Source organism: Gavia stellata, chromosome 2 (genome assembly GCF_030936135.1).
Source record: "Gavia stellata isolate bGavSte3 chromosome 2, bGavSte3.hap2, whole genome shotgun sequence".
Taxonomy (NCBI): Eukaryota; Metazoa; Chordata; class Aves; order Gaviiformes; family Gaviidae; genus Gavia; species Gavia stellata.
The window spans coordinates 21,927,308-21,955,125 of record NC_082595.1 but is presented as its reverse complement, the minus strand read 5'-3'; the positions used below and the strand labels follow the sequence as shown (position 1 = coordinate 21,955,125).

The window sequence follows — 27,818 nt, the reverse complement described above, 5'->3', positions numbered from 1 at the left end:
AAGGATTTTGTGCCTGGGTCCTTCTGCCTGTACCGGTTACTTTAATAAGCTGCAGCACCTCTCCCAGTGCATCTTGCCTGCTTCAAAAACCCCTCAAGAAGTAATGCCTCAAGACCGCATTACAGAGCTAGCTATGCACCTACCCCTCAGTAAAGGAATAATGCCAAAAACCAGCCAGAAGCCCGCTGCCTTCCATACACGCACCCACCCCGTGTATGTACGTACGCATACCTGCCCCCCACACGCACGCAGACGCCTGCGCCTCTCCTCTCGGGGCAGCCGGAGGCGTCAGGCAGCGGCGCCGAGCCGAGAAGGGCAAGCGCGGACCCACCGGCCTGCTCCGTCGCAGACCCCCGCGCCGGGCCGACACCGCCCGCCCGTCGCCGTCAACAGTCACGGCGCGCGCGTTACGCTCCTACCGTGCGGCGGCCGCATCCTGCCAGCTCCGGGCTGTGCGAGGCGCGACACCGCGGCCGCGGCCCCGGGGTGGGGGGCGGACACGGTCACGAACACACGCGGGCACGCTCAGCCACACACGCCCCCTCACCCGCCGCGTCCGCGCCGCCCCGGCCCGCGCTGTGAGGCGCCCCCCGCCGCGGGGCCATCGCCGGTGGGCTCGGCTGCTTCAACTCCTACCCCTGCCCCCGCCCTGGTCCGACTGCCAGGGAGGGAACCGGCAGGGCGGGGCGGGGCGGGGGGACACCAGCGGCTTTGCTCCCGACACGGCGCCGGCCCCTACGCACCTCAGCAGCGCGAAGGCACCTGCGGCCCCGCAGCAGGAAGCGGGAGGAGCGCAGGCGCCGGCCGGCGGGGGCGGCCGCGCGCAGGCGCTACGAGCGGGCCGGGCCGGGCCAGGCAAAGCCGAGCCGAGCGGAGCCGGGTGAGTGCGCAGGTTCCCTCAGCTGCCCCCTCCGCTTCGCCGCGACTTTGCGGGCGCCTTGGCAGCGGGCGAAGGCTTCCAGGGGTTGAGAGGCGTCGCGGCCGCCGGTGGTCGGCGGTAGCGGAGCCCGGAAAAAGGCGCTATGGGCGTGAAGCCCGGCGCGGGTGCCCCGGGGAAGGGAGGCCCCGGCCCGGCCCGGGGTCCCCCGGGTTCACGTGTTTTCGTCCATGAGCCCCTTCAGCCTCCGGCCGCGTGCCGAGGGCGGGAGACCTGAGCGGCAAGTGTTCCTCCGTTTGAAAGCAGGTTCTGCGTTTCAGGTAATCTGCAGAGAAATAAAATGCGTGATAACGCGTATTGACGGTATAAAGGCGTCGAAACAGGGCATGCGTGCTAAACATGGATGAAGAGGAAGACTACATGTCAGATTTATTTATTAAGTAAGTAGGTAGCTCTTTTTTTCCCCTCTTAAGTGATTGTAAACGTGGGAAAAAAATGCTAATAGTTGCTGGAATTATTAACTCTTAGACAGGATGTACGGCCAGGCTTGCCCATGGTGAGGCGGATGAAGGAAGCTATTCAGAAAGAAGAAAAGCAAAAAGCAGCCAATGAGAAGAACAGACAAAAGAGTATAAAAGAAGAAGAAAAAGAGAGACGGGACTTGGTATTGAAAAGTGCATTGGGCATTGAGAACAAAGGGTTTGCTTTGCTCCAGAAGATGGGCTACAAGAGCGGCCAGGCCCTTGGCAAAAGTGGTAAGCTTGTCACTGTCTGGAAGTGTGTGCCTATATTCAGGTGTACCTTTATATTTTACAGACTGTAGCTGCCACTTTATTTGTAGACAGGGTCAATAAATGCCTCTCTGAGAGCCCTAGCACTACTGAACTGTGAATGCGTTGTGGCAGAACAAAAGATGAGGGCAAATCTCTAAAAACTGAAATAAAAATGGTACGGACTGTTAAGAGATGCGAGGGAGGCAGCAGTACTTGCTGCTCAGTAAATGCACTTCCATATGTGCATGCCTACAGGAACTGCATTAAGGATGTTTTGATGTTCTTGCAAAGCTAATAGTGTTCCAAAAAATGTCAACCCCTCTCTCTGAATCTGTGATTGGATTCTGAAGAACAAATGGTGCACTCTGGCCTTCATAAGGATGAAGCCTTAATAGATGAAGTAAAATAAGTAAAACAAAGCATCGATAAGTGCTGTGCCAGTTCAGCGTGTCTCTAGCAGACAATTGACAAATGAACCAGCCCAGACAGATTCTTTTTATTCTTCATCTTTGTCCAGTTGTGAGATTCTAGAATGAAAAATGCTACAGAAGGCTGTAACAAAGCAGCCTTCATCACAGGCATGTTATGCCTGTAACAAGTCAACACCATTTTTTTTCATTTGGGTAGTGTCCTGAAAAAAGTATAGCAATCCAGCAGACAAGCCAAAAAAGAGAGGGAGTTCTAGTTCAGCTGGGTTGTTTGTAATGCACTAAATGTACGTTGATTTGGGAGTTTTCAACTTCCAAGCAAGAAAATCACAAGAAAATGTACATATTTAACGGCAAAAGCAGCTTGCCTACTTGAATATACTGCACAAATCATAGCTTGAGAAAGACATGATTTCTTAAATTGACCTATTTTTTCCCTCACAGGAGAAGGCATTGTTGAACCTATTCCTCTGAACATAAAAACAGGTTTGTGCTCCTTCCTAATTTACTTAGTTGAGTATCAGAACTTTTCAACTGCTTATGTTCATCTTTTGGATTTACATAGGCAGAAGTGGGCTTGGTCACGAGGAATTAAGAAAGCGAAAAGCTGAAGAAAAAATGGAAAACTATAGACAAAAACTCCATATGAAAAAACAAGCAAATGAACAAGCTGCAGATCAGTTCAGGTAAAATGATGTAACTGATACTCCAAGCAACATCTAAACAACGATTCTTTTTATGCCTTAAGTTTGGTTATTCTTTTAATGTGTTACTAGTTTTGAATGTTTTGAATGAGAGGTAAGAGTTGAAATGCAGAGTAATTGTTTCTCAGTTCTAAAGCAAAAGTAGATCAACATTGTAATGCTAAAAGTGTGTGCTGCATCATTTATTTTTGTAAATGTTAATAATGCAAACAATATACATACTAAGTTTTCTCAAGTTATTTGCAATTTTTTTAAAAAGAGAATCATGTCATCTTTTTAAATATAAAATCCACAGATAATCCTGAGCAATGTTGCTACAATGGTTTTAAAAATCAGGGTAAATTTGTTTAGGTTTTATTGTTTTTATTTTCTCCTGATTTGCTTGTTATATGTGAAGAAGGAAAGCCTAGGGAAGGCTGTATCTTTTGCAGATGTTTAGTGAACCATTTTTTTCATGTCTTACAAAAACCTGGTGAAGAAACAGTGTTCAGGATAGTGTGATCAAAAAAGCACTGTCTTGAAGGCATAATTCCCAAGAAATACTTGTGTGCTCCCACAGAAACAATGTCAGAAGGACTTCTTAACTTGAACATTGCCCTGGTCTGAGAGAATTAGTAAGGCTAGAATCTTGAATTTTGTATTTTAGAAAACATATCGACTGTAATGCACTCACTGTTTGTCTACGTGCTTATTTTAGCTATCTACTTTTTCTTAACAGAATAAGATTCAAAAACAAACAAGAAGAACGTAAGATGGAAGGGGATCTCCGAAAGAGCCAGAGGGCCTGCCAGCAATTAGATATGCAAAAAGTAAGACCTATATTTTTGAAGGTTGCAAGGAAGGCTTATGGGTTAGAGATACAGGCTTACAAAAAAACCAGTGATTCAGTTCTTGGAAGTTCTCTAAAATTGTGGGATAGCTAGCCTGAAGTCTTGATGTTTGTCGATGCTTCAGTCCTCTTAAAATATTTCGAAGTATTTGTTTGCACTATTAAGATATTTGAAGGTGTACACCAAACTCATGGTATCTTATATGAGGACCTGTGTTAATTTGCATCATCAGAGCTCACCTGTTTCTGCTTCTGCATTCTTGTGGTTACTTTTGAGCTGTTTGTGTATCTTTCAGTAGCCAAAGTCAGGCTGTCCTAAATGATGGTGCTGTTTGCCTCAACTGAGGGAGCAACATCATCACAGAATGGTGGACAGTGGAAGGGACTCTGGAGGTCATCTTGTCCAACCCTTCTGCTCAAGCAGGGTCACCTAAAGAAGGTTGTCCAGGACCATGTCCAGACAGCTCTTGAGTATCTCCAAGGATGGGGATCATCATTGAGGGAATCAGCAGATTCCCCAAAGAAGCATTTAAACGAAAAACAAACCCAAAATAAAGTACCTTCCATCTGCAAGGAATAACATGGGTAATAGCAGTGAACTACTATAAATTTTTGCTACTTGAAAACTTCAGTTATTTTTCTTTTCTCTATTAACCTGTTAGCAGAACTTGGGTGGTGTTAACCTCTGAGATTGTTTGATATTCCTTAGTCTGCTTCAAACAAAGTTGGCTGAATTAGCTTAGATCATATTTTTGGCTTTTCTTTCTTGAACTTTACCTGAGGTGGATTAGGAAGCACTGTGTGATCTATTGATAAACTAACTTGGAGCAGCATGTCTTCAACTGATGAAAGGGTATCTGTTCACAGCCTTGGTGTGAGATTATGTTGCTGCGCATCCTTACACATACTGGACATAGATGGAATAGAATTTAACATTAGCATGCATTCGCTTGTTTTTTAAAAAAAAAGTGAATAATCCTTCCTGTGGACTGCTGTACTTAGTTTCCCACTACAGCTTTAGTAATTCTTGGTTATACTCTACAGGAAAGTCTTAAAACATAACATCTCACCTATTAGAAATCGGTTTTATCCAGCATCTTACAAGAAAATCTACAAAAGCAGATCATTTTCATTTAAATCCTTCATTATTTAAGGATATTGATGTTCCCAAGGAGACTTGGTATTGGCTAGAACCTGAAGAGGAAGACAAAAAGGATGAGGAAGACAAGGAAGATGAATGCACAAGCTCAGACTTAAGTGTAAGCTCTGCAACCAAACTAATGGTTTGATTCAGAATTAGATTTAATAATCCTTTAAAAAAATTCCTTTAATTCCTTCCTTCACATACATACATATATAATTTATACATGTATACATGTCATTTTCCAAGCTGTAGTGAATGGTCTCTTTGCAGTCTTAGAGCAGTGATTTTCATAGCAGTTACATGATAAAATACAAAAACATTAAACCACTGATTTATTGCTCATCTGTTTTAAAGCTGATCTTTGGAAAAAGTAGCTTAGAAATTAAATTCTAAACATTTTTGTCTCTTAGCTGATATGCAAGATCACATGTTTGATCAAAGTTACTTGCTTTTGAGTTTTAATTTTGGATGCCATATCTGATGTCTTAGGCTGAATTTTAGAATCACTAGGTAATTTCTGAAAACCCTTTACAGATTATCTCAAGATGGACACTGGAAATCCCCATTTTTTTGAGAATTAGATTACACAGCTGTTGTTAGCTTTATGTGTTTGATATGCAGAAATTAGGTGTGAAAAATTCCACCACAAATATCATACACTTGAAATAAGGTAGCTAGGTAATATTTTTAGCTCTCTCTTCAGTGCAGGTTTCCTAGCTGGAAAGAAGGATGAGCAAACAACAGCTGTTAACTTCCCAGAGATCATGAATTCCTGTGTCATATGCTACAAATTTGGGAAACTTTATGCCTTACTGAGCTACAGTATTGTGTAGCTTCTCTGTAGCAAATGGTTAAACAATCTTACTTTAGCAAAGCTAGTAGCTCAGACTTTTATGTCACATGAGCCCCAGATCATGGCATACCTATACGTATCTCTAGGTATCAGAAAAGCTGCACATCCTGACTGCCTATTTGAGAGAAGAACACTTTTATTGCATTTGGTGTGGAACAACCTATGAAGGTGAGAGTAAACCTGTCTTGTAAGTAAGTGTTTTACTTTGCTTTTGTAGCTAGACTCAAATAGTACAATATATCCTTTATATTTCTGTTACTGCGATCTTATAAATCTGTATAGCAGATTTTCCTTCCAGGCTGCTGGTTTTTGCAGAAAGCTTTGTACATTTTGATTGTAAGCCAATTTTTAGGTGTTTACATGCGCAAAAAAAAACCCCAAAACAACGAACCATATTGGCATTTATTTGAATTGGTATTCATATTATTTTTGTTCTGAGAAGACAAAATTCAAATATTAAAACTAGTACCGCAAAAAGCTGTGAAAGCTTGCAGATGTTTCTGAAACAGTTAGAACACTATCCAGTTTCACTGCACCAAAGAGGGCAGAATTTATGTTCACCATTTTAAAACAAAGTTTGGAATTAATAACTTGCAAGCCTTCTTGAATTCTATTTAATCTGCTTTATGTGGATTCTTCAAAAATCCTATCAACTTGGTTTTTTTCCCTCCTCTGAGCTGGAATTACTCACTCTTTCTCTGCTTATCCTGTAGACTCTGAAGATTTATCTTCAAACTGCCCTGGAGACAGTGCTACAGATCATGACTAAAGCCTTTCTAAAGGAAGGAGTGCTAGGTAAGTATATATAGTTCATAATATCCTTTAGAAGGTTTGGAGCTGTGCCATACTGAAGAATTCACACCAAAGTATGCAGAAGAATAGTTATGTTGACAGGTTAAACTCACATTTCTGAAGCATCTTACGGATTTTCTGTTGATGCACAATTTAATAGGAATTAAAACTTTGCATTTATAATTGAAATACCATAATTAAGAGGCAGGTTAAGCCTTCCACAGTCTTCAGTTATGCTCTGCCCAACTGAACAAGATCAGGTGATAATAAAATTCAAGTTTGAGTAAGGGAATAAATATTGGCTAGTTACTCTGCTGTATAATGTGTTAAACAGGGGTTTTTTTCATCTTTACAGATATGTCTAAACATCAGACTCTCCCCCCCCCCCCCCCCTTACTGTCTTAGACCTGGTGGGGAAAAAAAAAGCTTGTGAAACATTACAGTGATGTTATTTGAACCAATATTCTGTTGTATGTAAAGGTGCATATTTTGCATAACTAAATAGTACCAGATCATGTTGGTTTTTTAATATATATAAAAAATACATTTTATAGACCTTTTATTTTTAGGGAACAGCAGGTGCTACTGTAAACAGTCACTAATAGAAAGGTACTGCTGAAGTGTACAAATACTACCAAAAAAAAAGTACCAAAACCTGCTGGGCCAAGCTCACTGTTATTCAGCAGTGAGAAGGTAATGGTATTATGGATGCTCTGTCCAAGAACTGTAAAGGATATTCAGCCAAAGTTTGTCACATAGCAATTTTCATATTATAAGTATAGTTTTATGGGTGAAAGGGAAGAAGAAGTGGAACTAGTGGCATTTTGTCTGTGTCAGGATATCATTTCTCCCAGACCTTGACCACTGCAAAGAAATACTAATTAGTCCAGAATAATGAAATGCTCTATGTGTTTGTGGTTCATGATATGGAGAGAAAAAAAAAAAAACAACTTCAGGCCTTGCAAAAGGTTGTAAAATCAGACTCTTTATTTAGCAACAAGTACTTGCAGCAGATCAGCAGTAATTACCATAAGAATGTAAAAATTACTATGCATTTGTTTATATTCCTTTTAACTAAGCACCCACTTTTAACCCATTTAACATTTCAGAAAAAGCATACAGTACTTCTCTAAGCAGAAAAATAGGTACCACATATAGTAATCTCTGCTCATTTACCTCTATGGAGTTACATGGACTCCACAGCAATGAATAGTTTGACAAGATACACCTCAAAGACAAGCATCTGAAGGACTAATTTGCCTGTCTTTTCTCCCTGCTCCCCACCACCACACACACAATTCTTCCAGTCCAGGCAAGTCTAAACTCTTTGAAGTGTACAACTAAAGAGTGACAGGCAAACTGCTGTTAACCTTTTTTGGGCTGACAGTAAGACCATCAGATGCACTCAGTAAGGGTTGTTAAGGGTTAGGGCATACCTCAGTATTACAATAAGGAATTAAAACCTAGCAGAATGGGAGAGAATGTTTAAGGTGCTCTGTCAGCACAGGATTTCAAATGGTTACTGTTGAGGAAACTGGAGACTTTTGCGATATTAAGAGCACCTTAAGTGTTCCTTTCCGGGAAAAAAATGCCACACCCTCAAAATCTAAGGTTTTCAAAAGTTTAGAACAAATCTAAACTAGATTTCCTAGAAATTTCCTGAATGCATAACATTTAACTTCTCAAGGAATGTTTACTTCAAAAGTATGTATTTTTAAATTCTAGAGCACTGAAGGTGGCAGGTGTTCAACAAGTTTGCAGAGATAAGAACGTTCACCTTAAAGAACTGAAATTCAGTGAAGAATAACCCACACCTATTCCTAGTATCTTTTCTACCAAAATTAGTCTTGGTATTAATGGGAGCGTTCTAGTAATCATTAAAAACATCACTGAACAAATCAGAAAGGTTTGAGTCACATACCACAAGACAGCACTTCTTCCATGGAAAGCAATAGATAGCAGCTGGATGCAGCACATGTTAAGAGCATGCATACAGGGATTTGCCACAGGCCAGTTAGCACCATATCAATTTAATCTTCTAGGAGACAAGGACTAGGTTCCTGTACTTAATTGTACAATATAGTTCAGCTCATCCACAACCTGTGTTTCCAGGTGAAAAAAATTGCAAGTGATTGCTTGCAGAAGCATGCTGTCCTAGTTTGCAGCTGATGGGCATGAATGGGGATGTGACCCTTTTGGCTGATGAGCTCCTCAATGACAGGAAGGTGAAACACCAGGGAGAAGACATATCCTAAGTCTTGTTGTTGCTTCTGGCATTTGCTGTTATTTCATCAGTTTCAACAGACATCAGAATCTGGATTTAAACACAGTCTGAAAGCCTTTTAAAAGGGCATTTACTGAGTATGAGTTTTAAGTGAATTGTCTTTATCAACAGACTTAAGAAACTCGAGTATTTCAGATGCAGAGTATCTTCCTGAAGAGTCTTTTGAAAGCATCTTTTTGATTATAGATGCCTGCAAAAAGAAATTAAATGTCAATAAGTAATTTTAAGAGTAAATAAACTAACTGAAGTAATGTATAAAAATCCCATACCGTTGTTAGAAATTGATTGGTGAAACCCTCTGGAAGTTTACCTTCTCTAACGTCATGCCATACCTGAAATTCATAGAAGACAACAGTTTCAGTATGTTTTCAGTGATTATATTTTGCATCTCACTTTATGACCCATATAATTTATTGAAGTAATTAGGAAAATACAAATCTACAAAAAAGGTAAGGCTTCAAAAAGAAAGTAACTATAAACAGTTTGAAAGTTTTTTCCATTTAGTTGTACTTTGTTTTGTTTTTATGGTCTTTTCATCAACTGTTGTCCCTTTTTAAGCTTAAAAGCTTCACACTCTACAACTATGTGTTTGTTTTAGCAATCCTCTCTATTTCAGAACCATTATCCTCCTTTCCTTAATTTAAAAGTAGTGGTTTTGTGTCCTTTTACCACATTAAAAAAAAAAAGCAAGATGACTAAATTTCCTACTTTGGATGTTACTATTTGCAAGCCAAGCAGGTGTGCTTCCTCCCTTTTACCTTGTTTAGTACCATGCACTTCTACGTCACTGCAGAAAATGCTCGGTGGAGTTCAAAGCAACTAACACATACAAGATTTCTAATTACATGCTTTCAGAAACTGTTTCTGGGTAACAACTATTTCTCCACATGATGTAGCTTTCTGGGTAAACAGAACAGTCCACATCATTTGCTTTGCTGTTAACTAGTGTAATGTGTGCCTGACAATGATGACAGTCATATTCTTGCACACTTAGCTATGCATCCTGAATCATTTAGCTAGTCTTATAGATGCTATAGCCTGGCTTAGCAAGCCCTTGTAACCAGTATGCAGTAAAACAACAGCCTGCATGAACTTCAAGCTTTTTCCCTCCTTTTCAGCAGCAGTTTTAGGCCTGTGACCCTAGCTGCTGGTGATCATCAGCTGAACCAGTTACTCAGCTCATAATCATCAACTTCACTTTTGCATGATGTTCTTTCAGCAGGGCTTGCCAGCACCATACAACAGAGTTTATCATGCTCCATTAAGTGAAATTATTTTTTAAGCTGATGAAGCAGCTGAAGGCCATCCTAGGACTTTCCATCCACATGACTTCCCTACCTGCCTACAGACGCAAGATTTTTGTGCTTTAAGGAAACAAAACTAAATAATTGGTCTTGTCCTTTTGACTGTAAACACCATGGGACTGTGGACACATTTGCACAGTCAACTGTGAGCAGGAACAAGATGTCTTAGAAAATACTACAAGGTAGCTAAACAGAGCCAGTTGAACCTGCAAGTCAGGCAGACACATTGGTAAGGTTTTCTCATATTGGCAAAAGGACCAAGCTAACAGTGTTCAAGAGCTTCTGGGTCCAACCATGTACATGTATCTTACAATTACTTTAGACAAGCTACATAGCTGTCCAACAAATACATAGGTTTAAGCATACGAGCGGTTACACCAATAAAGTGCAGAGTACCAAGAAAAAGCAAAAGATGCATGAAAGATAACCTTTTCAAAAAAAGCTTGTTTTCTTTTTTAAGTAACATCTTTTTCAATTAAAGCTACATATTCCAAGTCACTTTTTTTTTCATTTTGGAAAACTGCAAGCGTTCTGGCTTTGTAGAAACTTTGTTCTTGTTCCACTGTGTAGTGAAGATGAGAGCGCAGCAGAGACAAAACTGCCATTCATAATTTTTATTTTCTAAGATTAGAAAAATATTCCCTTCAAATATTCTGATCAAACAAAAAGATCTATCAGACATTTGGAATCTTTTTTGCTAGACATTATTCTTTAGCATGCCCAGGCTTTAATGTGTATGTCAGTAGGACATAAGTGAAATAAAACCAATAATATTTCTTCAGTTACTACATTTCAGCTGAGTTTGAGGACTTCAGGCCTTACAGAAATGAATCAAGGGGAAAATATAAATGGAGACTGTACAGAGATATACAGATTCCTTCTAGCATGCAATTGGCATGTGATACCAGCAGCAAGACAAAACAATGACAGTGAGACTTTGTTTTAAATGTAAGGATTACATACCTTCATTTTCTCATGACAACTGGATGCTGAAAGAATTTCAAACCAAATTAATCCCAGTGCATAAATATCTACTTCCATTCCATAGCTGTCCCCGCACTACAAAGATTAGAACAAGAACAATGTAGGTATCAAATCCAACTGGACAGCACTTCTCAAAGCAAAATTTGAAGTCAGTAGAAGTTTTCCACCCCAATGCTACAGGACTGTTCCTACTTGATCTTACTAGTCGTTAACCCCTTCTGCTACAGTGGCTATTATGTCACATTAAACACACTGAAATTAAGACTTCTACAGACCTATACAGTTAAGGCATGCCAGTATCTATCTATCTCTCACAGATAATGAAACAAATAGAAGGACTCAAATGCCACAGTTAATAGAGGTCCTAAATTCAAACTGAAATACATGGCTGGCAGCCTGGTTTTGCAAGAGCGTTCCTTACAGCACGCAGCATCAGACACACTTGCAGACAGCTTTCTCCAGAATACAGTTATCCTCATATACAGTCATACCAGGGAACTTCAGGCAACTTGGTTGAGTACTGAGATTAGGATTGAGAGCATCCAATGCTGAGTTTATAATGCAAATCTAGTTACAGAGACACTAGTATAGCAGGATAATTACCTGTTCTGGTGCCATATATGATTTTGTTCCTCTGTTCTCAGTCAGAGTGCCATACGCCACAGAAGTCACAAGACCAAAGTCACCTATTTTTATTTTATCTTCATGTGATATGAATATATTCTGAGGCTATATGTATATATTTAAAAAAAAAAAAAGTAGTATGAGTGGGCAGTGAACATCATCTGGAACTACACTGTGAATGCAAAATGCAAAAGATTTCAATCTCTGGCTCAAGAAGTCCATGAACTGCAGGTTACTGGAAGACTTGAGAGGAAGAGAATATGCATCGAAGACAGCATCACTGTATCATCTCTCAGCTCTAATACTCTCTAGGTGTTTGGAGTTAGACACTATATGAAGAGAACAGCATCCTAGATCAACATTTAATGTGACGCACTACAGCCCTTTTAAGAACACCACCACGCTAATGACTTTTTCACGAAGTGAGTGATTTAAAACGCTGTAAGCAACATATAGCTGGCATATGAAGCCCTGAAGGCTTCCAACTTTGTCCTTTATAATCTTTATACTGAAATAAAATCTTTTTATGATTGTGCACTTGTAGAGACTGAAATTCTGTGCAAAAAAATAGCATTCAAATATTTGTATGCATACGTGATATAAGAGCAACTAGAGTATGTTGTTACCAAACACAGTACGTATTAGGATGGATAAACTATCCCTTTACAATATGGCAAGAGCAGACTTCCTACTTCTTGGACTCAGCTTTTCACTTTCTTTGTTTTAATTATTTTATCAAGTTAAGTTAGTATTTCTTTTTCCAATAGGCAGTCTTGTGACCCAGTAACACATGATACACTGAAAATGCCTGTTACCTGATGACTACTGATTTTTTTGAACTACTGCATTCTGAGATCCTCCAGTTTACCTTCTGATTTTAGGATGAAGTCCAGCCAGCTGCTGAAAAAAATTAATCACTAGCAATATCAGGAGAGGTACACTACTAGGGTACATAATAGACTAAAAGACTAGAACAATTTAACATTTTCTGAAATTCCAATAAGTACTACTTTCATCTTTTTTTTTTTTTTTTTAGATTATCTATCCTACTTACCTTGAGGTCTCGATGAATTAATCCTTTAGAATGAATATATTCCACTCCTTTCAGTATTTGTAAAAATTTGTTTTGTGCCATCTCATGATACTTTCGGTCTCGTCTGTTCTTTTCAATCCAGTTTTCCAGTGGCCCTTGTTCACATAATTCCATTTGGATGAAAAGACAGAGAATTCCTTTGTCTGACTTCTGCCTGCAAAAGAAAATTATATACCACATTGAAATTGGCAAAATACAATTCCTCCCAAGCCATCAATGAGTCTCGGGTTCCTCTGCTTTAAAAAACCTTTTTGTTAATTATTATTATTTTTGGAGCTCCCCAAAACAAAGTCTGCAAGTCTTTTGATTTTTAAAAAGGTCCTAGACCTATTTGTACTAGATATAAATAAATAGAACTGCAAACGAAAGAATCCCTGCTCAGTTCACAGAATCACAGAATCAGTACGGTTGGAAAAGACCTGTAAGATCATCGAGTCCAACCTGGGGAAAAAAAAAAAAAAAAAAAAAAAAAAAACACAAAACCCACGCCACACAACAACAATAACAAGCCACAACCCGCCCAACACCACACAGCACCATGTCCATCAAGCTACATCCCACAATGCCACATCCACACGCTCCTTGAATACCTCCAGGGAGGGTGACTCTACTACCTCCCTGGGCAGCCTATTCCAGTGTTTCACCACTCTCTCAGTGAAGAACTTTTTCCTAATGTCTAGCCTGAACCTCCCCTGTCGCAACTTGAGGCCATTTCCTCTAGTCCTGTCACTAGTCACTTGGGAGAAGAGACCAACACCCACCTCTCTGCAACCCCCTTTCAGGTAGTTGTAGAGAGCGATAAGGTCTCCCCTCAGCCTCCTCTTCTCCAGGCTAAACAACCCCAGCTCCCTCAGCCACTCCTCATAAGACTTGTGTTCCAGACCCCTCACCAGCTTCGTCGCCCTTCTCTGGACACGCTCCAGCACCTCAATGTCCTTCTTGTAGTGAGGGGCCCAAAACTGAACACAGTATTCGAGGTGCGGCCTCACCAGAGCCGAGTACAGAGGCACGATCACCTCCCTGCTCCTGCTGGCCACACCATTTCTGATACAAGCCAGGATGCCGTTGGCCTTCTTGGCCACCTGGGCACACTGCTGGCTCATATTCAGCCGGCTGTCGATCAACACCCCCAGGTCCTTTTCTGCGGGGGAACTTTCCAGCCACTCATCCCCAAGCCTGTAGCGTTGCCTGGGGTTGTTGTGGCCGAAGTGTAGAACCCGGCACTTGGCCTTATTGAACTTCATCCGGTTGGCCTCAGCCCATTGATCCAGCCTGTCCAGATCCCTCTGCAGAGCCTTCCTACCCTCAAGCAGATCAACACTCCCTCCCAACTTGGTGTCGTCTGCAAAAAGTTGCTACATACCCCTGGAATATTCCTAAAGTTTTGCTTGCTTCCTTGTTCACACTGAATGTTTTCTGAGTACCCAAATTGTGCTCCCCTCCTATCTAGAGGCATGTCTTATACAGGAGGAAATAGCACTGTCCTTGGCTCCCATCTTGCCCTGTAGGAACTGCTGCAAGTCCCTGGCAGGTATTCTCTATTCTGCTCAACAAACACAGCATTAGCCTTCCTCTCCTACTCAGAATGATCACATTCTTTCAACCTCTGTCCCTTCAAGAGGGTGACCATCTTTGACATCAGTCTGCCAGTTAGACTTCCAAGAGATGGAAATCCTCATGAAATATATTCACCCACCTGACAGCCTCCTACTTTCCAGAAGAGTTCCCTCACCATCAGCCCATAGGATAGGCTGAAGCTGGAGATTGTGAGGGGAAGAATAATATGAAGAGGAGGAGGCACCACTTTTTCCTACTTGCACTGTGTGATGTGAGTGCCCTGGAATAAAGCTGCCTGAGGCACTGAAAGAACAAGCATTAAGTGGCTTGGGACTCTCTGTGGCCTTGAGGTCAGGGCACTAAGTGGAATTCCAGGCTGGGACCTCAGCTTTGAGGACTTTTTTTCTGTCTTTTACCCAATAACTGTTCAATATAAAATGCATAAGTGATATTGAGACTCCAACATATTAATGGTTGGGTTTTGACATGAGGCTTTTTTCCCTGTTTTATTCCTCATTTACTGAGTGCACTGGACAGATATCATGCCAAGCATAATTTTGAATTCATTACTATTTTATGGCTCTAGGTTAGTGTGGCAACCTATCTGAAGGGTATGAATTTACAGCTAGTGAAAAAAAGCTTACCACAGAAGCTTTGAAAAGTTAATAACCTAACTTACAACTAAAACTCTGACCACTGTCTTCCCAGAAGTCTTAGTGCTGAAAGACTACCTCTAAATGAAAGAACATTTAATTTTGTATTTCTGTTCTCAACAACCAAAACTGTTTCAGGCATCATGGTTAAAATGCTAACTTAAAGAAATAATTAAATCTATGAGAGCTACTGGCTGACCAGTACTTACTAAAAAAAAGGAAACTTGCAATCAGGGATTTGGCAGCCAACTGCCAGACAATTTTTAGTTTCTGTTGTTAATTCTAGCCCCAAATTTTGAGTTCTGCATTCTTACACTCCTCTATAGATTCAGCAAGTTCTGTATATTAAGAGAGAGGAGAAAGATAAAATTACATAATGTTATCTTACTCAACAAGGAAAAGAATACTTAATTATATACGACCTGCTGCTGAAAAGTACTGTGACTTTTTTCCTAACAGTGTGTAAGTATGTGTATGCATTTATAATTGTGTAATGATTTATAACCAATCATCAGCCTTTCTTTTTACAACACAAAATTAACTATAGTAAACAAGTTTGTGAGTACAAACTACTATCTTGTAGTTACCTTGAGTCTGGATAAGTTACATGATCGCACCCTTTCCAGCTACAATAATACCGCACTATGTGTTCATGGTCAAGTCTTGCAAGTTCTTTTACTTCACGCTTTACATTCCTATTTGGATGAGGGGAAAAAAAAAACCAAAACCTAATAGTATTAAATTTTTATAAGGAAATGCCAAGTTAAATAAAAGACAGGATATCAAGTAGTGGTATACAGATAGTTTTACATTAATTTAGAAAAAGAACATGATACTTTCCTTCATACAAGTTCAAAACTGTAGTTACAAATTCTGTGGGTTTTCTTTCATCTGCTCAGTTATTCGAAGTGCAAAAATGTTTTAACCATATTAGAAATGAAAGCCCCACTCAAAAAAAGCGGAAAAAGCAGATAGTTGCGATGCGTAATTACATTAGGTAGCCGAACACAATGTAGCAAACACCCTTGTTTTCAACTCTGAAGTTTGCTTTCATATACAGAAGTCAGTGTAAATACTCATGAGGAACTATTACTAAATTTGGCCTGTACTTGTTGTTGTAACATTGCCTAGTGAAGTAAGTTCAAATCCATCAGCAGACCAGCAGTCTTTATTTGAAGAATCAGTAGAATGTTTTTTAGTGTAGTTCTCAGGATTGCAATACAAATGAAAATGACATAATTGTGAAGAACACAAGAATTTGAAGGGCAGTTACACAGTGTAAGGGACAAGTATCTCCAACAACTTGAAACTTTTCAAATAGATTACCTAAAAGAAATTTAAGTTTTTCAGCTGCTGATAAAATACTCTACTAGCTACTGGTTACAGAAAATTACTTTTATAAAAAAATTAAGACCATGATTCTCTGTTGAGTTTTATAAAGGACAAGTAACACAGTGTGAGAATAATGACTACATGGGTCATATATGAAGCATTTTCCAATTACAAATGACAAAATGTATTACTTTCATTTTTCTCTATTTTCCCTAATTATAGTGTTATGCATTACTGATATGTAAATTTTCCATGTAACCTGTCAAAAGTAACAGTGCTGCTTTCAATGTTTTATTAATAAGTTTTCTTCAAACACATATTGCAATATTAATAACCAGAGCACTAGTGAGTTTAGGGAAAGTAGAACTTAGCAAATCTACTTTTTTTACAGCTCCATCTGAAATTATTCCAGTGCATGCAAAAATTAACAAGAGTTGCATGCCATTTTCAGCTTCACTTAGAAATAAACAGTTTACCAGAAAGAATGGACAATTAATAATTAAAATTGCTTAAACACTCCTAGGATTACTAAAGAAACAAAGCAAAGTACTAAAATCTTGATTATGGTTGTCCTAAAATAAAAAACAGAATTAAATATACAGTACGTACTTTGTGAATTGAACTCGTTTGACTGCATAGGTTCTCTCATCAAGCTTTGCTGTTGCTTTGAAAACGTTCCCAAAACCACCTTCACCAATAGGCTCTATATTTTTAAAACTCTCAAGAAATCTAAAAAAAAAAAGATAAGATATATAACTTAACATTGAGATATATAACTTACCACTAAATAAAGATACACTTAACATTAAATTTACAAGATACAAAGATGATCTTGACAGATCTAATACATCTGCTGAAATACCATTCTAGAGGGATCACTCAACACCTATACAGGTCTAAATAATAGTCTTGAAGATCAAAAAAACAAGGGAAACTGACTCTTGAAAGCACGTAAGGCAATTACCCTCACATCTTCACACAAATGACTTTTGGTTGTAAGCATTAAATATCATCGCATGTCAGTTGCTATACTATATTTGAAATTTCCAGAAAAAAAATAGTGTCTCAGATACCAATTTTCTTTGAAAGTTATTTTTACAGCAGTATTTTTCTACATTCTGATGTAAATAAACAAATCTAGACCACTACATACTGCAATTGCCATACAGATCTTATTAGGAAAAAAAAAAAATCAAATCCTACTTACCTTTTATTCACAGTGTATGGAGTTTCATTCTCCTCACTGATATTTGTGTCCAAATCTGGCAAACTTTCATCTGAATCTGACATCTTTTTTTTCTCTTCCTCGTTTCTTGCATTATCAAAATTAGCTGCCAATTTTCTTCAACAAGGATAAAAGCGAAACTTATTGTGAGCTGTTTTTCTAATATGTGACAAGAAAAAAGAAATGTACCTCCCAATAGTGGCATTTCTTTGCTAGTTACAGAAACACTGAAGTGGTTTGCAATATAGTTTATGGGAGATAGCAACCTAGAAATAAACACGTACCTTTTGAATTTCAGGGCAGAACTTTGTGCAGCTCTCTACATGAAAAAGAGAAAAAACTTAACTGAGATATCCTCAATATTTTCACTATACTTAGTTTAAAGTATGTCTGAAAATGTGTCTAGGAATTGTCTATAAATGTGTTCATACCTTACATAAACAACGTAACAAGAATGAAGCCATATCTTAGCTTAAAATTTTTCACATATGCTATGTATGACTTCATCATTCTTCCCACAGGAAAATATGAGCTTAGTTTGATCCCTTTTCTTAGGAGGACTGCCCGTTTGTTCAACAGTACATAAGTTGGGTCCACAATACAGAAGTGACTAATGGTTAACAGTAAGATAGTACTAAATATTCTTAGGAAAAATGCACATGTGTGTTCTAGTGATCAGTGGATAAAGGAATAAACTGATGCTACACTCTGACAAGAAGCTTACTCTCTTCAGGGTCTACAATGTAATTAATGAGGAAGACCGTTTTCATACTATACCTGAGAGGGTGAAGGCTTTTCATACATTGCCATGTCATCCATTTTTTCTACCAACTTTGCAGCTGAGTTTTCAAAGCAAATACTGCTGTTACTGAAAAATAATGGACTAGTTTTAGGTGAAAGTAACACAATCATAAATAAAATTATTGCCACAAGAAAAAGAGAAGCATAAAAAACCCCACAGTTTTTAAAAGCAAAACCTGAAAAAGCACTAGCAATCATGACTGATTTGAACTACAAAACTATGCTGGAAAGCTAATAATAACATTTTATAATATACTCCTCTATTTCTATGATATGATACCATGATATTTAGATATCTATATGACATATATTCTATTATATCCTTTAATTAAATAGGTTAAATACAGATGTTTATTTCAAGGCCGTGCAGCCACCTCTAGCATTGTACATATCAGCTTGTTTTATAATCGCACAAAGAACATAAAAGAAGTGGTAGTGGCACTACAGTCAAATTAACTGCTGGACACAAAAGGCTTGACCTAGGGTTCCCAAATCACAAATGAAACTTTATGCATGTTCATTTTCTTTCGCTAAGCAAATTTTCCCTTTGGTGGAAATGAAGATTTATGGAGAATGAAAAATGAAAAAAAAAAACCCAAACACAGAGAAGAAAGAATGTGGAGCACAGGAAAGTACCAAAACTGAATTTTACTGAGTTCACAAGAGCATCACAATAGTAAAATGACTGTTAAAAATCGCCTGAAATAATGCTACTGAATGAGGTAGGTTACTCCATTTACATCACAGTAAAAATGCTTCTGAAAGAACTACTCATGGCAAAATATATCAGAAAGCTCTAAAATTATTATAACCTAACCTGTAAGGACTCAAATAAAATTGCACAAGTGCAACAAATTTTGCTCTGAAGTCTAAGAAATATAAACTCAAATTAAATGCTTTATACTGGACTAAAGAAACTATGACAGATTTTATTTAGAACTAGATCGCATGACCCTCTAGTAAATACATCTTGTTATCACATTATCAGTGAACCCAACTTACTCCAACTCAGACTTGGTTGTCACTTGATTGGAATCACTATCTTTGCTAAATGTAGAACTGCCATTAGGTTTTTCACTTCCTGTCTGAAAAGAGAACAAACAAAAATGGTTAACAAAATCACAAAAAAAATCCCTCGTGCAAAAGATGCCATTCAAAGAGGGGGGAGGGAAGATTACAAGGTCCTAAGTGGAAATTGTTAACTGCACTGAACATTCATAGCACTGCAGAAGAAAGGCATCTGCCTAACTTCCACCCAGAGGAGTGAAACACAGGGCCCTGTCACAGTGGGTGTTTTCCCACTCATATTGAGACTATATAAACGTATTTGCAGAAGTAGAGTCTGGGATCTATTAAAAAAATCAGGATAAGAGTAATACTTATTAAAAGCAAAGGTTTTCATTGTTTACTGCATATACAATTGTCTGTGTGGAAAACGAGAAATATGTAGGCTTTGGTATACGTAATCAGCAGAACTGAAAATCTGAGTCTGTACAAAAAGACATTTGATGTATTCAGTGTGAAAACCCTGCAAAACCTGGATTACTAAATCGACTAAAAAAAATGAATCCTAAATACTTAGCAGAGGTTCTTCCCCTTTTTTTGCCCCCATGTCATAAGAGCATAAATGTAACAGTAGAAGCAACACCTACAATTGTTACAGATCATGACCTGACAAAAAGTAAAAAAAAGTAAGGGTTTATGTTTCAGTGATAGCCAACAAACACAACCCTTTTTTTTTTTTTTTTTAAATTCTGGAGTACTGGGCTGTTACTACTTTTTGCTAGTTACATTTTGTTTTTACACAGACACCACTTGGAATGAATAAAAATTAAAACCAAACAAAAACAACCTAGCCTAAATTTAGAATAATTGCTACAGATGTTCTGCTTGAGTAGTAAATTTCAGACTTTGACAAAAATGCAAAGACCCACAAGCTCACAACACACGAAAATATTAAGGAAGAATCGTAGAGCTATAATAGGCCATTAATTACATGGTTAAATTAAAAACAACAATAAAAGGAGCATTTAAAATTCACAGTAAACAGCCAAATAATGAAAAAAGTACTTAAAGTAAAAAAATATTTCTTTCCTGCCCCTACTGCCTTCCTTCCCTTTAAACTACATGTCATTTAAGTTAGTTCATATGTACTGTTCTGTGCATTTCAGAAATGGGTTTGGATCACTATTAGAATTCTGGTAATTTTTTGCACATATGGAAATACGATCGCCAACATGAAGAACACAGCTCTGCTCTCCAGAGGATGGTGTTAGCAATGGCTTCACTAGACCTTGCCTTGGAACACTACAGAAGGCAAGCCCTGTTGATTCTCACTCCTGCTTTTGCCTTTCTCACGTTTCACAATAGATTTTTGATCCATCAGAAGGCAGTAAGAGATTTACGTTCATAGGCAGTCAGCTCGACAACACTTCACACAGGAGACAACCAGTATATTAGAGTAGTCAAGATTCAGAAATTTTTAGTGTATGTGCATCCTTGAACGGCAGCGTATCAGACCATATTCTCAAATACACAGAGAAAGCAACTGTGATTTTTTTTTTTCCATCCAGCAATTGAATATAGAAACACAACATAAATTTTACAAACAGAATCCTGTAGCCCAACCAACCCGCCAAAATATGGATTGTTTCCCTCTTAAGTGGAATCCATGGAATATGCTTTTACATACGATGAGGAAATCCGTTCAAAGATTAAAGATACAAGAATTAAACTTCTGTCTTAAGGACAAATATAGCACATACTATTAGAGCATCTTGCTGATTTAGCTTCTCAAATGCTTGTTTTGCAGCAGCTTGTTTTGCAGCAGCTAGAGAAGTTCCAGTGCCAATTCCATACACAAAACCACCAATTGTACAGCTACAAGAAAACCTGTAAAATACAACAGGGAATAAAATCTTACATGCCATATGACAAGTCTTAATTTAAATGATTTTAAACACTACAGTAAATTGACATTATAGAATGGAAATCTGAAATATACATCTTCGGGACAGTATTTCCAATATACATTTAATCTAATTAATAATGGTAGATAACTAATTTGACATGCCTTCAAGATAACCGATTTTCAGAGATGAATATTTAGCACTTTTTAAGGTTGAACTCCTCAAAGCATCATATCATATGCACCCACAATCACAAATCATCTGCAGTTTAGAATTTAAAATGGCTGATTTTGTAGGGGAACAGAAGGGGAGTTTTCCAGCAGATATCGTCAAGAGAGTTAAAATATGTAGATGCTCTTTATCATCCCTCAGCTGTCATTAACTGGAACGCTTCTACAACTCACTGACTGCAATACATACAGAAGGGGACACAAGCTGGCTCTCTCTCCTTGGCACTTGGTTCCCAGGGGTTTCCAAAATATATGCCGAGAGGTCCACATAGGTGCCAGAGCTACAAAGATAACTGACAATTTGTCAACACAGACTGCCATTTTACTATCATGCCACCTCTTCTCCCAGCTAAACAAACTCAGTCCTCGTAGCCTCTCCTCCTATGCAGTATCCTCCAACTCCTTAACCACCTTAATGGCCCTCCACTGGATTTTCTCTAGACTACCTCCAAATTTTTACTGTGTTTGTCGTCATCTAACACTACTCAGGGTAACTAATGGTAGTGTTAGTAAACACAAAGAAGTATTAAAAGCAAGTACAAAGACAAAGTACAACTTACATGGGAGCATGGGCATCTCCAGCACGTTTTTTGTTAGGATAATCGACTATTTGCAACGTCCTTTGTGAATACGTATTTAGTAGGCTGACATAGTCGTTGGCTTGTGCAGGTAATAAGGTCACTGGACTTGTCATTAATTCTGCAGCTTGCATATTTGAAGGACTCTCTGGCTATAAAACAAAACAGGTAACTTAAAAACTTCAGTTTAATAAATAGATTAAATAAACAGTGCATGAGATCTAACATAGCTGCAAGGTTTGCCAGCATTTCGAAATATTTTTAAGAAATCTCAAATTTGCATTAACGGAGTCCCTTGTGGCAAAGGACAGCCATCCCAACCCAGAATGATAACATTTTGAATTTCCAAATAAATGTAAATCGAGTTTTCCAAGTACTGCACCAATGTCTTTAACAACTTATCACCATGTCTCCTCCCACCTCTTTTAAGACAGGAAATGAGCTGTGAAATGTCTCATTAAAAAAAAAAGCAAATGCTGCCTTCTGAATTTTCTCACAGCCTGACCAGAGCCAAGAAAAGGGATGGCAGCAGGATGCTGCTGATGCTGCCACTAGGAAGGGCTGCAAATAATCCTGTGCATGTACAAGAGGGGAAAGCAGGACTTTCCAGCTGTCTCATGATTAGCAGCATTAATAAAATCACAGAATCAATAAGGTTGGAAAAGACCTGTAAGATCAAGGCCAACCATCAACCCAACACCACCACACCCACTAAACCATGTCCTGCAATGCCACATCTACACGTTTTTTGAACACCTGTATAAATATATTAGCAAACATCCAGCAATTGTGTTAAAGTAATGATGGTGACCCAGTAAAAAGCACATGGAAACAGGTAAGGAAATATTTCACTCGGAAGGTGATAAAGAAGCATTCAGAGTAAAAAAGAAAAATAAAGAATGGCTACCACAAAACACATGGCAGAAAATAGAGGAACAAAATTCAAGCCTAAACTAAATCAAGGAAGGCTGAAGAGTATAGAATCAGCTGTACCATAAAGAACATAATGACAAGGAAACAAAGATGAATCAGATCAAGTGAAAGTAAGCAGTTTTATGAGCAGAGTAGCAAGAGACACACTGAACAATGGCCTGCAAATGTTTTGAAGACATCAAATTACTGAACAGTTGTCAAGATGAAAAAGGAACACTGTCTACTCTGGATATACCGAGGCAGCTTAACAAAGGCAAATATATTTCCTCATCCTCCTGTAACAGCAGAGGAAGAAACACTCTCGATACTACATACCAAGCCTGTAGTAGAACAATAAGGAAAATAGTTCAGTGGTGAAAAGTGGAAAAGCACTGAATAAGACAGAACAAAGACAACTTAGATAAATAATTAGAAACTCTTCCAAATTAAAGAAAACAATATTTTATTGGCTACTTTTAGAGATTCATCTTCAACTGTATTACCAAAAAAAAAAAATATTAAATCCTATAGTTTACTCACCTGTTTCTGAATCATTTCCCAGGTTTTTTTTGCTGCTACTGCTTTCGCTTCCTTCTTATTTTTACCAGTGCCTGTACCATATTCTACATCATTTATTTTAACCACAACTGTGAACCTGCAATGAAGGAAATTTTCTAAAACATTGTTACATTTTGTCTCATATAAACTTAATAACCTTCTCAGATTTCAACTTTCTTTTTATCATCTACAAAGCACTATATCTTAACTGTGGAGGTATTTAAGTATTCATGTGTTTTTATTATATCTAACTCCTGATTATCATTGTTCTTTAGTAGAAATATTTTTAAACATTTCCTCCCTAGTCACAAATGCATGTACTTTATCAGTTCTAACAATATTTTTAAATCCTTAACTGCTTTTTAAAAGCAAAAGTATGCGTAAGGTCAGCATTGTTACAGGCAAGGTTGTGAAGCCCTAACACCAGGAAGCATCTCAGCACTGCAAAACTATATGGACAGGAAAGATTTAGCTAATCTTGATTTCATGGATTCAGACATGACATTACACTCACCTTTGAGCTACTGCTACATACACTATTTCATAAGTGCAAAAAAAAAAAAAAAAAAAAGTATCTGGTGCTTCATGAGACATGAATTTAAAGGCAGTCCCAAAAAACCAAAGAGCCAGTCCTGCCCTTCCACGTTCAACAACTGATCCCTTTCACCTCCGTTGCACAACTGTGCACACGCTGCTTCCCATACAGCAGCTCCGTGAGTCAGAACAGGGAATTGATGCAGCTCAGGACTGACTGTAATGGGTCTGGCTGGGATGGAGTTACCTTTCTTCATAGCAGCTGCTACAGTGCTACGTTGTGGATTCGGGTCTAAAACAGTGTTGATAACACAACAATGTTTTACCTATTGCTCAGCAGTGTTTGCACAGCATCAAAGCCTTTTCTTTTTCCCCACTCTGGCCTCCCAGCAAATAGGCTGGGGGTGTGTGAGAAGGGACACAACCAGGGCAGCTGGCCAGAGGGATAGTCCATGCCATAGGGCATGGCACTCAGCAAGAAAAGCTGGGGGAAGAAGGAGGAAGAGGGGACATTTGGGGTTATAATGCTGTCTTCCCAAGTAACTGTTAGGCATGATGAAGCCCTGCTTTCCTGGAAATGGCTAAACATATGCCTACCAATGGGAAGTAGTGAGTGAATTCCTTATTTTGGTTTGGTTGCACATACAGCTTTGCTTCACTTACTAAACTGTCTTTATCTCGATCCGCAAGTTTTTCTCACTTTCACCCTTCCGATTCTCTCCCCCATCCCACTGCAGGGACGTGAGTTGAGTGGCTGGTTGGGGGTTTCGCAGCCCCCTGGGGTCAACCCACCACAGTGACAGCTGGTTTTCAGCCGAATCAGTTCTTACCCAGATCCAACTTGTCCTGCAGCTGCAAAATCCCTAATGTTTGCTACGGCCTTTGCACAAAAGGCAACAGAGGAGAAAACAAGAACTAGATCTCTGCTTTTGGCAGCAGCACAGACTTGCATCAAGTTAAAGTGACCATTATTATAACCTCAGGGTATGCCTGTACTTCAGATTGCAGCAGAGCATATAGATACACAAGTTCACAGTCAACAAGATAGATTCACACAAAGAAACAGTCTAGGTATAGCACCATGAGTTTCTCTGTGGGACAATTTGTCTCTAATAGTGGAATGACTTCAGGAATTCACTTTTTTCATTATTCCAACTTCACTCTCCACTTCACTTTCATGAAACGTTTGGATGGAAAACAACGCAGATGCAGAATAGTGCTTGCAGTCATTGCCTAAGCAGGTCTTAACGAGAGATCTTAAGGAGGTAAACAGGACCAGGCACACCACAATGTGCCGCATACTCTACACATAGGAAACAGCATACAAAAAAAAAGCATGAAAGAAAGATCGTTCTTCGGGAAAGGGTTTGTTAGCCAACCCATATCTAAGCAGTAAATACTACACACATTCAGCTATGACTTCGCATCCAAAATTCACCATTTTATTTAAGCATCCTGAGGAAATCTGCAGGCTGAGTCTCAATGACCCATGAGTTAATTATCTGAGTTGAGGATTATCTGAATGAGTGTTACATGAGTTTGTCCCAAATGTACAGTCACGCTTATCCACCACGGACCCCAAGTTAATAAGCACAGCCCAGGCTTGACAGGTTTAGGCAGGACTGGCCTGGTTGTCCACATACTGCGTTCCCAGCCCAAGAAAGCTCGCAGCTGCTCAGGACGGAGCCAGCCTTGGCCCTCTCAACCTTCTTACATTGCGTTCAGCACTGACCCTGCCAGACATTGCAGTGGAATTAGCTAGAGCACCAAATCCAGGATAGGATGGGAGGAGATGACAGGTGATGTCTGCATCATGCCTCAGACAACTGCAGGAGGACTTACGACATGGGACACAGCACAGAAGAGTTAGGGAGCCAGCTCAGGACCAGCAGTGGCCCGTGCATCCCATTAGCAGGCAGAGCACTGTGAAAGAGCATCACAAAGGCACCAAAGGATGTTTACAGCATTCATCGCTGTAGCCAGACACTGTACATTGTGCCCCTTGGAACAGCCTAACTTATCCAGGATTTTCCTAAATACCACTGTCACACCTCACATCACTTACAGATACAAGAGAATGGGTTGAATTATATTTGTGAATGTAGCAGAGCACACAGAAAGAACGAAGAAGCGCAATAAATGGGATGAGTAAATCTGAAACGTGTAAATTCTGTTAGTCCCATGCCATCACTTTTGAAGCATGAAGATGTAGCTGTGTGACCACAGCTGTGGCCATTACTGTGATAAGAGTTACTTTTTTGGATTACATGAGCTGCATGGGGAAAAAATTAAGACAACTGATTAACATTTGAGACCCAGATAATACATATTAATTTATTCTGGGACTATGGTCAGGTCTAACAATAAGTCAGCACAGACACTGCTGGCTGGCAACATGGAAGACATTAAAAGAAACATACTAATTATTAGCATAAGGCTTGTCTTCATGCAAACTAGCAAAAATAAAAAAAAAAAATCCACAAGGAACCAAAAAAAAAACCCAGCAAAACACGGTATTTGTGTTAAAAAATAAAACATATTCCATCACCTGTAGCTGTCTCTAAAAGTAAAAGCAAAACAGCTTAAGCAAAAGACCCTTCTCTTGTAACAGAATTTCAAAAATTAACTACACATAAAACATGCTGGTATCCAATCAATTAATACACATCCAATCTTTATGGTTAGAAATTAACAATATAAATCACAAATAATTTCCACACTTTATAAAACTTGATAAAAATCAAAGCACCTAAGTTAGCACAGATCATAAACTGAAATACAACCTGCCCCACCTCCTGAGAGATTTCATGGCAAACGCATAACATACTTACAATATAGTTACCAGTAACACGAGAATTGCTGTTGCTTTCCAAAAAAAGGGCCATTAACTCCGAAATAAGTTTTCTCCTCAAAGTCGCATGACATCGCCTCGAAAAATGTCACATGACATCCTCCCCACTCCCCTACCACTCAATTTATCGTTTCAAACAGCTGTCCTGCCACATACACACTTTCAGCAAATTAACCTTTATGATTGCAAGCTTTACCCAGTTCTTTCATTGCAGGAAGAGTCCTGATGTTTATTGACATGCATAGTGAACTTACTCAGGATCATGAGATGGGCCGGTCTTCCTGACGTCCGCATAAACCAGTGTAAGCTTCTGCTTTTGACAGTAATTGTTGACCTTCTCCATACACTCACGTTCCATTTTGACACAATCTCAAGAAGGTTCTGCAAAGCAACATTCAAAGCTATCCTGTGCCTCCAGCCATCGTGTAGAGACAGCCCCTAATGCTGGCAGACCACTGCTGTGATACAAAATAGAAAACTGGTGCTGGTAACATAAAGTTCAAGGAAAACTAAGTCTCATTTCTGATTCAAGTGGTTGATCTGCAACTAGTTTTGATGACTCAATGCTTGGAATAACAGATTTAGAAAGCAGAGCAGGCAATGTAGTGATTAGAGAAGATTTCTTGGCAGGAAAAGGTTGAATCACTCACCAAATCCTATGGGAAAAAAAAAAAAAAAAATCAGTAGCATTTGTCCGGGCAGATCAGAATCGGTTCCTTCTGAGAGGAGCCAAGAGGCATTTTAGCATATCCTGTCAAACCGCGACGACTGTCAGGCTCAGTGACACGTACCGGAGACGAATCCAGACTCCCGGCGGCGGCGCAGCCGGCAGGCAGCCGCTGAGGGCCGCGGGCGGGCAGCGCCGCTTGAGCCGGGGTGCGGGCAGCCTGCCGCGGGGGCACCGGCCGGATCCCCTGCCCTCCCCGCGCCTCCGTTGCCTCCGGGCCGCGGCAGACGGCCCGGGACACCCGGGAGCTCCCGCAGCCGGC

At 39.3% G+C, this 27,818-nt stretch overlaps 2 protein-coding genes across 5 annotated transcripts; one reads left to right on the top strand and one right to left on the bottom strand.

Moving 5' to 3' along the window:
- Nucleotides 1-844: 844 nt before the first annotated feature.
- On the top strand, nucleotides 845-11,654 carry GPATCH11 (G-patch domain containing 11). Of its 4 annotated transcripts, none has more exons than XM_059830330.1 (10): nucleotides 845-880; nucleotides 1,198-1,317; nucleotides 1,406-1,632; nucleotides 2,523-2,564; nucleotides 2,644-2,764; nucleotides 3,501-3,591; nucleotides 4,766-4,870; nucleotides 5,695-5,776; nucleotides 6,322-6,403; nucleotides 11,617-11,654. In XM_059830330.1, the coding sequence occupies exons 2-9, from the start codon at nucleotides 1,277-1,279 to the stop codon at nucleotides 6,375-6,377; spliced, it is 765 nt and encodes a 254-aa protein (XP_059686313.1). In that variant the 5' UTR covers nucleotides 845-880; nucleotides 1,198-1,276; the 3' UTR covers nucleotides 6,378-6,403; nucleotides 11,617-11,654. The 4 variants fall into 4 exon arrangements, with proteins under 4 accessions (XP_059686313.1, XP_059686329.1, XP_059686321.1 ...); XM_059830346.1 differs by lacking the exon at nucleotides 11,617-11,654 and adding an exon at nucleotides 9,904-9,913; XM_059830338.1 differs by lacking the exon at nucleotides 11,617-11,654 and adding an exon at nucleotides 8,513-8,548.
- Nucleotides 7,365-27,279, bottom strand: EIF2AK2 (eukaryotic translation initiation factor 2 alpha kinase 2). The gene is made up of 15 exons (XM_059830321.1): nucleotides 27,084-27,279; nucleotides 23,427-23,541; nucleotides 21,957-22,126; nucleotides 21,023-21,149; nucleotides 19,266-19,342; nucleotides 18,234-18,324; nucleotides 17,741-17,775; nucleotides 17,439-17,573; nucleotides 16,841-16,960; nucleotides 15,487-15,594; nucleotides 12,651-12,843; nucleotides 11,576-11,701; nucleotides 10,952-11,047; nucleotides 8,954-9,016; nucleotides 7,365-8,874 (listed from the first exon to the last, which is right to left on the bottom strand). The coding sequence occupies exons 1-15, from the start codon at nucleotides 27,185-27,187 to the stop codon at nucleotides 8,755-8,757; spliced, it is 1,680 nt and encodes a 559-aa protein (XP_059686304.1). The 5' UTR covers nucleotides 27,188-27,279; the 3' UTR covers nucleotides 7,365-8,754.
- Between the last annotated feature and the right edge of the window lie 539 nt (nucleotides 27,280-27,818).

Excerpts from the sequence above, each read along its gene's own strand:
- GPATCH11 (XM_059830330.1), top strand. The coding sequence starts at position 1,277 with ATGGATGAAGAGGAAGACTACATGTCAGATTTATTTATTAA. Across the intron at positions 3,592-4,765 it reads AGCAATTAGATATGCAAAAA|GATATTGATGTTCCCAAGGA; the intron begins GTAAGACCTATA and ends TCATTATTTAAG. Across the intron at positions 5,777-6,321 it reads GTGTGGAACAACCTATGAAG|ACTCTGAAGATTTATCTTCA; the intron begins GTGAGAGTAAAC and ends CTTATCCTGTAG.
- EIF2AK2 (XM_059830321.1), bottom strand. The coding sequence starts at position 27,187 with ATGGAACGTGAGTGTATGGAGAAGGTCAACAATTACTGTCAAAAGCAG. Across the intron at positions 15,595-16,840 it reads AAACGAGTTCAATTCACAAA|GAATGTAAAGCGTGAAGTAA; the intron begins GTACGTACTGTA and ends TCATCCAAATAG. Across the intron at positions 11,048-11,575 it reads CATATATGGCACCAGAACAG|TGCGGGGACAGCTATGGAAT; the intron begins GTAATTATCCTG and ends TAATCTTTGTAG.